Here is a 15,421-nt window from a genome sequence, read left to right as displayed (position 1 = left end):
CTCAGGTGGTTTCAAAAAAGAGGGTTTTTATTTTACCCAAAAAATGCAAAAAAAAAAAAAAAAAAAAAAGGTACAAATGACAAAATATGTAAATAAAGTTCAGGGCCCATAAAAGAGGTAAAATAAACAGAACTCAACTAAAGTGAACGTAACTCTACTAACAGACCTTCCAAAATGAACACAAAGGGGAACATATATACTGGCTGATCAGACCATAACACAAGAGGGGTAACTGACAAATGACAAACACTACCAACTAAGCAATAAACAACAGAATTCCTCCCCAAAACAGGTTAAATCAACTAAATTAACTAAACCAAAAATACCCAACTAAACATTCAATAAAGAGAAACAAACAATATGACTAAACTTGAAATAAACAGTTCCTCCCTATGAGGTGGCAGGACTTGGTATGACCCAATCGGCCACTTCCTGTATTTAACCAATCCATGTCCTGGTGCACATCCTTTGCCCAGGCCTGGCCAGGTGTCCTCCAGGAGCAGCACCCCAACACTGGTAACTCAAAAAATGAAAATTAGAACAACTTAAACTAATGACTGTACCAAAGTTAACCAAATGTGCGCACTACAAATAGAAACTAATGTACTGTCAAACTGTAAAATAAAATGAGTATGATGTATGAAACAAAATCCAGTGTGTTGTTATTTATTTGTATGTAATGTGAAATGTAATTAAATTGGCCAACTGAGGAAAAAATGAACTACAAATGTAAAAGAGACCAAAGTGTGAGTGCCAGCTGGGACACAAACTTCAAAGCAGCTGTGTGGCTGCAAGTGCGGCCATCACACAGAGGATAAGTCCAACTTTGGTGATCCTCTGAACAGTGTTGCCAGATACTTCTATTTAATTGAGCGGGTTGTGCTAGTTTGGACTACTTTTTGTATCATTTGGACGGTTTCTACCAATGAAAAGTTAGGCTATAGTCTAATAAATCAGACCCTCCTGTTATCAGAGTAGACTGAGATTTACTGTGCACAGTTCAGCTCCACAAGCAGTGACTAGACTACATTTTTCTACAGTTCTGTGATAAAACACACATCTGGTCACATGAAAGCTTTTTACATTTAATGTAACATTATCCAAAAGACTTTTATTTCCTTTCATGAATTCTATTATACATTGTAATTGTGGTTTTGAGTTTGTGTAACAGTCATTATTGGCTACTTGACATCACTGCCAATGAGCACCATGAGGTTGACATGGTTTTTTTTTTAGTGAAATGTACAAGCCGTAAGCAATAAACATTGGTGTAACAAAGCAGTAAATACTATAATTGTGAGTATAAGTAATGAGATACAGACAGAGATCGACATTAAGTAGGACAACTGCATTGCAAAGTTTTTACATCAATATAAAAAGTCATGGCATGTAAATGAGGGCACTTTCAGTCATTAACATCTACAGATGGAAATAATAAAATAATATTGAATGTTGAAGAATATATAGTAACGTGCAGGTTATGTGAAGTTTGAACAAAAATGAGCAGCAATAATGTTCAAAGACATGAGTTTTTTCAAGTAGTGCGTATATATACAGCGAGGTAAGAAAGGGACAAAATTTCTTAAACTCAAACTGGACCAGTGAATATGACATCCCTTCATCATCCACTTCTAAATAGACCTTCATTTAGAAGAACGACTTGGTTTGCTCTTCATGCTCTGCTGTCATGTTCCACACCGCTCCAAAAACGTGGATATCTCCTCGCTATCCAAGACTGGACTGGTACCGAAATGACCCAGATAGTCCAATCCTGACTTCATCACAGTCAATTCTATGTCTTCTGGCTCGCTTTCCATGGCTTCAGTAACTGATGTATTCGCCGGCGTGCCCTGAGGAATCACCTGCTGAAACATTTCCATTGTTGTGTATTCACTTGAAAACGCACAAGGTGAACTTTGGAGGTTTGTCTGTTGTGTGTCCGAGAATGCGTCTGCGGTAGCGTGAGGTATGATATCTCCAGTAGTGTCGTCGCTGTCTCTTTGGAACCAATCGTCACAAGTCATTTCTGGTGATTCTTCCTCATCCTCTGAGTCACGGAGAAGAGGTATTGTTGATGGTAATGTGATTACAGGGATCACAGCTTCTTTCTCAACTATATGAAGACTATTCGTATCCCATTCTTCTACCTTCAGGATGTTGATGGACTCTAGGAGTTCCTGAGAGAAAAAAAAATACAATATACTTAACTTCTGACAGCTTATGGTAGCAGTAGGATGTTTACAGTATACTGTGTGTCCTTATTAACTTTTGATGTCTTCACAGTCTGTCTGGTTGCCCGAGAGACCTGGTGGCACAGTTAACTAAAGCACAAACGCACACTTACCAGCTCACAGGGCCCGTCTATTTTCTGCATTGTGTTGCTGTGTCCAGGGTTAGGTATGCTGGGCCACAGAATAACTTTTGCTCTACATAAAGTAGATAGAATAAGAGGTGTAGAGTAGAGTTTAAGAAGTAGTGACAGCTTTTTTAAAGGACAGGTTCACAATTTTTCAATTTGTCTGTCTTAAAACAACAGTCAGGTACCCAAATGAACATTGAGACAGGTTTTGGTTGCTGTAATCATTCCTCCTGTTCATACTGACCATTAGATCCCCTCTAAAATATAAGTGATGGGGGACAAAATCCAGTCTTATTAGTAAAAAAAAAAAACCTTCTTTATGTCTCAATGGACAGTGTTTTCCTGTTTGAGCTGCAGTGGAAGGAATGCAACAAAAAGAGGGAATTTTGCACTAAAAAGACTAAAATATTGACTTGATTTGACTCATGTGGACAACTAAAGCCTCATCTTATTATATCTTCGGGTGAAATGTATTCAAAAGTTTTACATACATTTTTGCACAGAATTTTTAAGGGCTGTGGATTTTGTACCCATCACTTACATTGAAAGTGCATCATGAGGAGATCTTCTAATTGTCAGTATGAACAGGAGGAATGATTACAGAAGAAAACAACAGTTGTCAGCGTTTCTTTGGGCATCTGACTGTTGTTTTAGGACAGACTTGAAAAACTGAGCACATACCCTTTAAAATAAATTTGAAATAGTGACTGATAAACTGTACCTTTTTATTATCGGAGCTCCAAACATCACCACAATGGCCAAAACTGTAAAGACTATGATGGTACTACTGGCACTAAAATAATCTGTGGAAAGAAAAAAAAAAGCAGAAAATGCACAATTAGTGGCATTTTAAGCAAATATAAATATCAGTAATTCGATTTTATGACTGGCTAAAAAGTTGTTGGATCAATACAACCTTGATGATTTGTTTTAAAGAGGGTTGCTGTGCTTCGTACTCCAGCTCCTGCCCGGGTGAACGCTGATATCTGGACCTGGTGCGTTGTGTCGCTCTTGAGATCTCCCAATTTATAGCTGTTAAACTCTGGATCCACTGTAATATCTACAATCAAAGATTAACCGTTTTCAACAAATTACAAAGGCAACCTGGACATGTATACTTTAAAGTTGGACTGAAATTCCAAATACTGTATCATTATTTACACTTTTGTAAAATATCTCAGTGACTGCTGGTTGGATTTCCATGATTTTTTAAAAATTTTCCGGCAGTGTTAGCCAAACTAGGGTGCAATTAACGATTATATGAATTATCGATGAATCTATTGTTTATTTTCCCAATTTGTCGTTTGGTCAATAAAATGTCAGAAAATGGTGAAAAATGTGGATCACTGTTTCCCAAAACCTGAGGTAACATCCTCAAATGTCTGTCAAATGAAGACCAAAGAAACCAGAAAATATTCACATTTGAGAAGCTGAAATCAGAGAATTTGGACATTTTTTCTTGAAAAAATGATTCAAAATGATTACTCGATTATCAGAGGAGTTGGAGATTAATTGTCTGTCGATCGACTAATAAATAAATATAGTAATCGTTGCAGCTCTCAGCCAAACCATCAAATTCTATATCAGACCACTAAAACTGCTTATGATGTAGTGGCCTGTTTTTGATCAAAATGACAGGAAATGTCAATAAACATTGACCTATTCTGATGTATTTTTCTTAGGCCTTTATAGTATGTGTACCACAGCAAAATCAAATAAAGTATGTGTGAACTACAGCAAATCGAGAAGCTGACTCATGTGAAATGTAGTAAGTAAACACCAGGTGTTCAGGCAAAATTGTAAGAGTGGTGAGTAAAATTGTCAGCAAAGGACCAGATGTCTTGGGAAAACTGCAAGAGTTGACATCATGTTTGCGAGCGTGAACATTACGTAGTAGCGAGGAGTGTAAGGGAGTAAAGCTTGTAATAATGAATCATTAAAGGTCATAAATTCCCTAGAATTTGGCTGCATTGGGTATAAAAGGCAGTGTTTTCTCATTCAGTTTTAGTGTCTGCTTCATGAACCAGCCTCAGGTTTATTGTATTTTGCTGAATACACAGTAAATCTAATATTGCACTGAACTCTCAGTTTTTGGAATTATTTGACCATTTTTGAGATTTAATACGTTGTGGAGGGTCTGAAGATTCATTGGCCCAGCTGAAAGATTTTTTTCCACGATACTATTTTACAACTGAACTCAAGTTATTTGCACACTTTTGTCTGGACTTCATGATGAAACCAAGTAAAACAAGTATGTTTTACTTGGTGTAAGTTAATGCAAGTAGTGAATTAATTTGCTTACTTATCTCTGTATGTGTCTCCCTGTGGTGGTACTCAATGTAGTGGATTATGTAACCCAGCAGGAAACCTCTGACGTCTTCCTCTGGGATGGACGACCACTGCAGCTCCACTGAATTCAGCGTCACATTGTAGATGCTGATGTTTGTGGGAGCACTGACAGGAGCTTTGGGAACACAATATCAGGAAGTCAGACTGTTTTGTCACGGATTGTGATGTAGTAACAATCTCAATCTTTGTAAAAGGTAAAGTAAAGTAAAAGGCCTGTTTCTTACATCCTTCAATGAAATAGAACTGTGTGCTCCCATAGGTGCTCTCACTGTTGTTGACATGCTTCATGTTGCAGGTGTCCTTGTTTGGTCGTGTATGCAGAGTGATGCTGTACCTCTTGTAAGGCTCCAAAGGCTCTGGTTATTCAAAACAAGCAAATGGATTCGCTCAGAGGCACAAAACTAAATGTATTTCATCACATAATCATAAATATGTGCAATTTCTACACACCTTTTAAAGGGGATAAGGTCCTGTGGTTGTCTGCATCCCGATAAAAGGACATGCCTGCTGCTTTATGCCCCTTTTCCCTCCACTCCACAGAATAGCAGACATAAGTTTTGATGAGGTCATCTTTCCAATAGATAGTAAAAGATGTCTCACTGTTGACTGTCACGTTCAGCTTCCCGGCTTCTACACCTGTGATGACGAATTTATAATCTACTTTTTAAATCTAATCTCATAAATCTGAATATACAGAAGTTCGGTGGAATCTTAAGGATCTTACAGGAACAAAAAACAGGAAGTAGTCATTGCGCATACCTTCTCGCTGTGGTATCATCTGGGTGACGGCTGGGGAGATGCTAACGTTGTTGAAGGCTTTGATGTTGAGACGATAAGCTGAATAGGAGAGAATCAGTCTCATCTCAGGCTGAGTGACGTTTATCCGCTCACGTAGGGCCTCTCCTGACGCTTTCCCAATGGTCACACGGTAGCCGTCGTGCAGCTCTTTGGTAGCAAACTAACAAAAAAAAAAATAGCACCATTTTATTACCAGAATAACATCATTATAGCTGCACAGAAAATATATTCCCTGAAGGAAAATTTGAGGAGATTAAAAAAAAAAACCTTCCACTTTAGAAAAAGCAGCCGGCAGCCTTTTCTCTCTGCAATGTCGCTCTCTTGAAGTTTGACGATGACGGGCCGTGTTGTCAGTTCTGAAAGAGAACTTGATTATATTTATTGTGAAGTATAAAACAATACATGTCATTCATCATTATGTTTATCTCATCAAAGTTAACAGAATGGATATTCATTATATAACATGCAGAAATAAGCCATTTAACTTCCCAAACCAAACTGACCTGGTGGGACAGTGTAGGTGTCACTCCATGGGCAATCTTTACACTTATCATTAGTGACACACTTTACCTGTACAACATAGGCTAGTGAGGAGTTCAGATTCTCCACTTTATTTATCTCTCCGATTTTGGATTGCGCTGACAACTGTGAACAAAATGGACATAAATGAATACAAGGACAAGTGATCCAAAACATTCACTTTTTCTTCAAACTACATATATTATTTTCAGTTTTTTTTTTATATAACCATTATTAAATCTCATTGAGATAAAGATTTTTTTCTCAAGAGGGACCTGAGCCTCCGCTGCACCAAGTTTGAATTTCCTTTTTTTTGTTACTTGTGAGTCCCCCAAGTTTATGGAAGTGCAAAATCACTAAAGTATCACTTTAAAGTTCAATCCTCCCTGTGGAGTACTAAGAGTTAGTCCATCCTGCTTCTTGTCTCATGAACAGTAGTTTTAAATTTGAGAGGAGATGCTTCGGTAGGAGACATTTCCAAACATGTGTAGTTCTTTTTGTTGCTAAAGAGGACTGGCCTACTTTTTCATATAGTGACGAGTATGATATTTATCTCCTCTAATGAAATAGTTAAAGTTGCTTTAAAGCAGAATGAGAAGCATGTGAGTACAGGACATCGTCATAGTCAAGTATAGACGTCATTGTCAGTTCCACAGTGGTGTTCTTTATTCTGATTGAAGAAAGGATTGATTGAAAAAACCCATTTTCATTTTTAGTTTCACATTAATTTTAAAAGTAAGACTGCAATCTAACCAAATTTCCAGGCATATATAAGATTAAATAATTTCAGTTTTATTACTTATGTTCTTTCAGGGAGACATTTAATATTAAAATCTTGATGCTGCCAAAATTTGAACATGTTGGAGGACTGAAAACCACAAGAGTAACAGGTGTTTATTATTACTGACCTTGCTCCCTAATAGGCTGCCCAGTGCGTTATATGTCACAGAGTAATTTTTGATGACCTTTATGTCATTCTTTTGCCAGCTCACATTCACAAACAGTTTCCCCAAGTCACGGCTGAATGTCACTTTATCTGGAGGACCACATCTCACTGAAATTAAAAACAATTATATCATTCATTAAAACAATGTCATTAAAAAAGAGAAATACAAATAAACTCTTTTAATGAAAACTTACACAGGCCCCCTGCTGACCCTCTGAAGACTGCTTTGGTACAATTTGTTGACTCAATGTTTTCAAAAACCTGAGCGGTCATGTTGTACTTTTTAAATAACTTGATCATCGCTGAGTTTCCATCCACATTTTTGTATTCTAAACAAAATTTATCTCTTCAAAAAAGGAGAAAACGGTTATGTTTATTATCAAAAATCATAACAAGAAATTTAAAAAAAAAAAAAAAAAAGTGTAAATTCATGCTTAGAAATCTTGTTCTACATACTGTTGTTGTATGATGAGTGTATATGTCTTTTTTGCTGTGTGGTATCCAGGTTTCCACTCACAGATTACTGTGCCATCATGTTTATTAAAACAGTGTAAATCATGAACTCCATCTGAAAGAGAGGCAGTGATCAATAACATTCAAGAAATATTTATTAAGAAACTTTTTTTTTTTCTGTTGCTGATGATTCAGTTTTGGATGACTCAAATACATTTTCATTACCTCGGTGAAGTCCGCAGTGCTGATATAAGGCAGAAATGTTCTTTGACTTGCAACTTGCTGGAACATAGTGTGAATATGGTGTGAAACTAGATTCAGGTGTTATTTTCTCACAGTGGAACAACACAACGCTAGGTAGTTTCGTTATCATGGTAGGAGATGTATTACATTATATTTGTAATTCATTTATCGTTGTATTTATTGCAGAAAAATAAAGCTCTTCATCTAGCAAAACTATTCATTAGCAATAACATGAAGAAAAAGCTGATATTTGAGTAGCAGTATTATGATTAATAAGCTTAAATGTTGGGACAAAAAGTGTCTTACCTGAAGATGCTTGAGCATGAGCAAGAATCAGACCTTAAATGTCACAACATTCAACGTGATTTACAGCTTTTAGGCAAAAATACTGAATACTAAATACAGAATTTGTTTTCCTGACTCTCAAAACTGAATTTAGTAATGCATTTTATTCATTACAAATAATAATAAAATGAACAAAAATCATGGTGATGATTGGCTTTGGATTCCCTTTTTTCCTATAATTAGCCAAGAATAAATGTATCAATAGCAAGCTGAAGAGCAAAATTTATAGACCACTTACCAAGGATGAAAAAGTGTGAATGGCACGTGGAGGAAAAAAATTTTGAGTGTAAAAAATCTAACCGAAATCCACGGCCAACCATGTCGCCTGGAACTGACTGAAAGACTGAAACCCACGAAACCAAGAAAATGGGTTTGAGGCTGTCTCACGCCCATAATCTGCTACCATTCACAGCTTTGATGCGCACAGTAGCTGCTCACTGAGTGTGAAAGATGAGGAAATATTTTGGGGAGTTAAACACTCACAAGTGTAGAGGGGCGGGGACACATTGTGACACAGTTCACAGCACTTTAAAGACTTGACAAAGAAATGATGGCAGGTCCCTTGAAACCTGTAAAAAAACTGTCGTTCTCTTTGTACTTCTTCTTTCTGTAAATAGATGTACTTAGCGTATGAGGTTGCACCATTGCAAATAACAACTTCACCCTGATACGCAGAAGGAAAACTCATCAGCATGTACAGCAACTTACAAACCAAGAGAAATTACAGTAAAATAACTTTGCGCAAGATTGTTTTACGCTGAGCAGTAATTGAAAAGAAGTTTTTTTTTGAAGGTTCACTGTGACTCAAACTCTGAAAACAAACACTCAAAATATGATGTTTTGCTGTGTGAATTCAGGAACTTTTCATGCTCACATTGCTTTCAAAGAACTCAATGTAGTTTTTATCTGAAAATCATAACATGCGCCACAGCTAACAAACAGACATGACTGGCAAACTTTTCACTTTGACTCAGATGACTAATTTGAGCTTCAAAAAATATTTCAGAGAACTGTTGAGTTTCCCTGAACAGTAATAATAGTCAATTATCTTAAATGGTTAATGATCGACCTGATGCATTGTTTAGAATGAAAATATTTTTGTACTGAATATTTTACTGTATTTTCAATTTAGGTACGTTAAAAGAGAAACATTAAACATAACAGAATCAACAGGCCAAACAACAAATAATACACATATACATTTTTGTTTAGTTTAGTTTTAATGAAAATCACTTATCTTAACTCAAATACAACATACCTCCTGTGGTTAATATATAAATTATGTCATTACTTTTCAGAATATTAGGAGAGAAAACATCCCCCTCAAGACAAGTTTTAAGACATCTTGGAATACTAATTTAGTACAAAGAGTTCAATTATCCTCTTAAAAATTCTGAAAATTACATCTACTCCTTCTTCTCTCTTGTTGAAAAATCCAAAAAAGTTTAACTGCTGGACAAAAGATGCCTCCTACTTCACTGTGATGTTCATTCTCAGTAAATGTGTACTGGAGGTTTCGAGTTTCTACATTACACTTGTGCAAGTTGCATACTGCTTCCTGATTGGCTTCCGAACTAGTTCTGATGTCACAAAATCCATTTCTGTGATTTAAGGTGAACACAGAGAAACTTTCACAGAAAAATCTTTTCCTCTTTTTTCCCCCATTTCTGAGCGGGTGGAGTTCACAACTTTTCAAACATGTTTTCCTTGCTGTAATCATTCCTCCTGTTCATACTGACCATTAGAAGATCCCTTCATTAAGCATTTACAATGTAAGTGATGGGGGACAAAATCCACAGTCCTTGTTTTGAGCAAAAATATATTTAAAAGTTTATCTGAGGTAAATATGAGGCTTCAGTACTCTGAGTAAGTGAAATCATGTGGTTTCACAGTTTCAGTCTTTTTAGTAAAAAAAATTCCCGCTTCGTGTCTCGACGGACAGTGTTTTCTTGTTCAGCTGCAGTGGAAGGATTGTAACAAAAAAAGAGAGAATTTGGCACTAAAAACACAGTAAGTCTGAGAGATATCTACTTGATTGGACTCATTTGGAGGCTGAAATCTCATAATGGCTTCAGATAAACCTTTAAATACATTTTTGCACAGAAGGAGGAGGACTGTGGATTTTGAAGGGATTTTCTAATGGCCAGAATGAACAGGAGGAATGAGTACAGGAGGAAAAACTTGTCATTGTAAAAAAAAAGCAGGCTGCACCTGAGTTTTGTTAATGAGGTTTCAGGCTGAATCTGGTTGTTAAAACACACAACAACAACAACAACAAGCAGAGTTGCTTTAAGAAAGAGAGGCACGCTAATGTATTTTATGCTGCATGTTCCTCCTTCAGAGCCAAAGTGCAAATACACAGGAAGTTCACTTCACACCTCACTGACTTCAGTTAGACAGCCTAAAGAATATGATTAAAGCTGTTTATCATCATCTTGATCTTAACACTGTAGCAGCTGTAGAGCAAAGTTAGTACCTTGTTGTTGTGTAGACAACTTTTCTTCCTTCTTAAAAATGTGAAGTGATTAGATGTGAACTAGCTGCCATTCATATGATATAGGTGCTGACAACAAATCGACCTCAGAGACGTTTTGCTGGTGGTATTTGAAATATTCAAATTAGGGGAAGTGAAATTTGTGAGAGGATCAAATGTTTTCTATTGAAAGAAATGATTAAAATTATAAGAGAACATTCTAAGGTGTTTGCCACAGCAGTCAGGTCATTTCCGATAAACAAGTAAATGTCTGCCAACTCATGTTTTTCTCATACATAAATTTCCCCCACCTTAAGCCTTATCATCCTTGAGATCAGCAATGTGCTGTAAAGCACATGTGGGCTACAGGAGTTGAAAGATTCTGCGGGTTTCTCTCACCGCTTTGATCAGTTCTTAGTTTGAGGCTGAATGAAGGCACACTAGTATTCATCATTTTTTCCTCTGTGCTTGTTGTCAAATGCAGTAATTTTTTTTTATTTTAACCTGAAAAAGCTGTTCAAAGCAAGCTAGTTTTTAAAGTTGTAAAATGTAATTATATGAGAAATGATTTTTCACTTAAACAACATGGTTCAAACTACCATATTCACCTCTTTTATATGAGATTTTTGTTGAATACTTTATTATTTTTTGGTAGATGGAGTGAAACAAAACAGCCACACAAATTATTATGAGCAACATCAATATGCATTTCTCTAACACGTGGTTTACTCAGAATGAAAATGTCATCTCAAGTGACTAGCAGTTGGTTTGAGGGTGATGCCACCATTGTAACAACTTCTCTGTTTATTGACCTGAATGCAGTCTGCGATTCCTGTTTTTGGAGCAGAACAAGTTGGATCTTCACGCAACCTCGATAAACTATAGATAGTTTGAAAGCACAAAGCTTAATGTTTATATCAGTGTAAATCATTTTCACATCTCATCATAACTGCGATAGTTGTTACTTGTTTTGTAACAGGACTGCACATAAAAGGAAACAGTACAACTGAAAGAAAAAAATGAAAATTGTAAATGAAAGACAAGAAAAATGGTTTAAAAAAAAAGTTTGTTTTAGTATCACTTTCACACTCAGAATCAGTAATCAAAAGGGCTCAAAATTATTTTGGGTGTGTCAATTTTGGGCTTGTGCACCAAAAAAGGTGATGTTTGTTATGTCAAAATTATGACATCATCAACTGATGAAGGTATGCAGGTTGTATTTTCAGTGGCAACATCAAGAACACATTGTGAGTAGGTCATGAGGTCATTTGCTGCAAACAGTACCCTCCTGTGGAGAGTCTGTGTGTGAACTAAAGAGTGTGAATAAATGAGAAGTGAGAGAGAGAGGAGCTGCATGTCAACAAAACACTGTAGTTCAACAGCAGCAACAGCAGCAGGGCTTTATGTTTCATATTTTAAGATTACCATTATAATCCAGAAAGACATGGATACAACTGTGTGAGAATCTTAACAGAAAAAAACAGCCCAAACAGTCATATGTGGATTTTAGGGACAATAGTGCATATTTCAGATCTGAAATTCACTGGCATTTCTATTTCATACAGTGTTTCTTCTTTTTTTTTTTTTTTTTTTTTAAATATACCTGTGACTAATAGAGTCAGAATAAAGCAAAAAAAAATTAAAAAAAAAACAGCAACAAAACAAACAAAAAAAAAAGCTGTTAGTTCACAGTAAAGAAGCAGGAAGCAGGAAGCAGACAACTGAAAAACAATGTGGTAAAATAAAAATGTGTCTGGGGATTATTTTTTTTTTTAGCAACTTCACAGTCTGAATTGAAAACACTATTGGTTTGCAATTTAAAATGTAATTTGAAATCAAAAGTACATGCCTTTTAAATGTTGGTTTATAAGGACAAACATCAGTTTAGCTAGAAATACATTCAGATTCTTTACTTAAGTAAACGTATCAAAACCACAATTAAAAAATACTCTATTACAAGTAAAAGTCCTGCATGAAAAATGTTACTTGTGTAAAAGTATTAGCAACAAAACGTACTTAAGGTATCAAAATTAAAAGTATTTATTTATGCATGTAGGATGGCCCTTTCAGAGTATTTTATATTATTCTACTGTATTATTATAACTTATATATTACTGAGTAAGCAGTTTTTACTGTTGTAATTGATCAAGGTGCATCTTTAACTGTATAGAAAAACATTATTTATTTATTATTTCGTACATGTTTTTTTTTTTTCATACAATTTACACAAAGTGGTTGACCAACCAACTTTGATTATTTTCCTTATTGTTTAGTCTGATGATTATATTCTCAATTAATCGATTAGTCCTTTAGCCTATGGATTGTTAGACACTAGTGAAAAATGCCTGTTTTAATTTCCAACAGCTCAAGGAGATTAAAATGTCTTGTTTTGTCCAACCAACAGTGCAAAAACCCAAACAGATTCAGTTTATTGTCATATATGACCAAGAAAAGCAGCAAAATTTCACATCCAAGCAACTGGAACCAGTGAATTTTTTGGCATTTTTGCTTGAAAAATGACAAAAACAATTAATGAATTATCAAAATAGTTGCAGCTTAAAGCCACCTTGATGTGGTTAAAAATACATGAACAGGTTAGGTTAGGGTTTTTGGATGTATAATTAAATAATTTGCATTACCATCCCTAAATCTCAGATTATCAAGGACCTCAAAAGTCTTATTAATGTGTTCAGAAACAGAAATGTTTGGACGTATGTTGTCAAAGTTTGGAAGCCCTGACAGCAGCAGCAGCAGCAGCAGTATCGAGGTTGGGGATTTGGAACGATGAGCAGAGAAGCAGCCCAGCAATTTACACCGGATCCATCTGAATGTCAACACTTTCGCGGGTGTTGACACATCAGATAGTCAACACTAGATCACGAACTGACTGGGCATAATGGCTCGGCTCTCAAGTAGTCTGTTTACTCCATAGAACTCACAGTAGCATGACATAAAGTGGTAGATAAGGATTGTACAAGGAGGATGCTGTTTTAGGTTCACTGCATGTGGATCTCAGGTTTAACAGTGAGGCGAGAGGACAGTATGTGCTGCAGTTTTTGAGTTTGTTTTGTTGCATCAATTTAGGCAGTGTGTGTGTGTGTGTGTGTGTGTGTGTGTGTAGGGTTTCTATGTACTGTATGCTTAACAACACTAATCTATCAGCTACATCACATGATTGATATGGTGGGACATATTTGGCAACAAAAAAGATGTTCTCAGGGTGTGGTGACTGATATCATACATGAGTGAGATACTCTACTGAAAAAAAAGTGAGTAATGGTACATTCACTGGGATGTGATCCTACATGACTAAACTCCAGCTTGTTAATTTCCGCTTTGGTAAAAAGAAGTCAGTTGAAATGGATGAAAGCTGCAATTAAAATATTTGCTCTTGTTTTTCCTGTGTTATGCTTTTGAATGTGTTAGTTTACCACCTCAGATTAATAAATTACACTTAAAAAAAATCATCTTTTTGCATCTTTAACTATGGCTAAAAAAAAAAAAAACATACTAAAGAAGAGGCTTGATATGTTAATCGGTCATGAAAGAACCTGGTTTTATTATTATCTGGACATTTTAATGGTGGACAATCTACAGCCAACACCTCACAAAGCTAATGTAATAAATATGACTATATGGTTATATGGTTATATGATGATTCAGTGGTTGATTAATTATTCATCACAGTGATATATATACAATATTATGTAAACACAATAAGTTTTTCCTTTTCATTTAATTACTCTCCCCTTTCTTTATCATTGTTATTATTATTATTTTGATTATTTATTTTGATTTTTGATTTTTTATGTGTATTTATCAATCATATTTTTAATTTTTATTTGTAAACCCATTGTGTTTTGATGTCAATACTTAAAAAAAACTGAATAAAACATTATTTTAAAAAAAGACAACTACATTACCAATGAAATTAATTAATTTTCTGTCATCTCTCTGCTATAAACTCTCCAATAAAGGCATTAAATGCCCCAAAAACATTGATAAAATATGATAATTTATTAATTATGCTGTGGTTGCTGTTTCTCTCCCCCTCTGCTTTCATTAGCTATGACTGTGCACGCCCTGCAGGAAGTGTTTATATTTGAATACAATATTCATTTACTGATTTGCAGTAATTAGAGATATTTGTGCAGGTACGCCCTCTAGTGGGCCCTCTGCACGGTGAGCATGATGAGCTCTGCTGCTGAACTGCTGCTGCCAGATGGAAAACCGGCTGTACAGTATGCACAGGGCTTAACTGGGAAACACTATCAAGTTAAGACAAATACTCAATTACAGATTTCTTAGAAGATTAAAACTGTGTAATCTGAGGGTGTGCCAGTGATCACAGATATGTTAACGCTAGAAATGTTTGCCGTTCTGGGAGGTGTCTGTGTTGCAATTTTCATGGCTGGAGGGGGGAAAAAAAACATCTCCAAAGCCATAGCTCCATCATCATCAGGCTGCCAATGAGTGGAGCATATTTAAATGAACAGATGTTGTCCATTAAGAAGATAACTAACTCATTTACTGAAGTTTGCTACAGTTCAGGACATTATAACAACTAAACAAAAAGTGGCATGTGTCTGGTAGCAGTAGACAGGATAGAGCATTATATACTAGCTATCAGGCATTTTATCTGTTATTCCTGCACCTGCAGACAGTTTTCTGCCTTATTGCCTCACATTCATGCGAGTCTACACTCATTCATCCCATGAAGTTACCCAGTAAGACCCCAGTCCTGTGCTTCTGTCCATGAAGCAGTTTCCCACGAGCTGTCAGGGGTTTATTGCCTCGCTCAGGGGCACCATGAAAAAAAAACAGCCATATCTTTGTATAATTTTCTGCTCATTTGAAGATTTATTCAAAGAATAAATACTAAAAAAGCTATTTCTTAAGTTCTTTGACGTCAGATAGAAGGTTTTCTATCAGTGCT

The 15,421-nt window shown here is 35.8% G+C and overlaps 1 protein-coding gene across 1 annotated transcript; it reads right to left on the bottom strand.

The window, feature by feature from the left end:
• Positions 1-1,163: 1,163 nt before the first annotated feature.
• On the bottom strand, positions 1,164-8,455 carry LOC122967907 (protein sidekick-1). The gene is made up of 16 exons (XM_044332705.1): positions 8,251-8,455; positions 7,974-8,006; positions 7,650-7,706; positions 7,428-7,539; positions 7,166-7,317; positions 6,934-7,079; positions 6,010-6,151; positions 5,774-5,862; positions 5,468-5,666; positions 5,159-5,344; positions 4,933-5,064; positions 4,662-4,823; positions 3,276-3,419; positions 3,081-3,162; positions 2,345-2,426; positions 1,164-2,177 (listed from the first exon to the last, which is right to left on the bottom strand). The coding sequence occupies exons 1-16, from the start codon at positions 8,330-8,332 to the stop codon at positions 1,686-1,688; spliced, it is 2,292 nt and encodes a 763-aa protein (XP_044188640.1). The 5' UTR covers positions 8,333-8,455; the 3' UTR covers positions 1,164-1,685.
• Between the last annotated feature and the right edge of the window lie 6,966 nt (positions 8,456-15,421).

This window comes from Thunnus albacares, chromosome 18, assembly GCF_914725855.1.
Source record: "Thunnus albacares chromosome 18, fThuAlb1.1, whole genome shotgun sequence".
In the NCBI taxonomy this organism is placed as follows: Eukaryota; Metazoa; Chordata; class Actinopteri; order Scombriformes; family Scombridae; genus Thunnus; species Thunnus albacares.
This window is presented reverse-complemented; position numbering and strand designations above follow the sequence as displayed.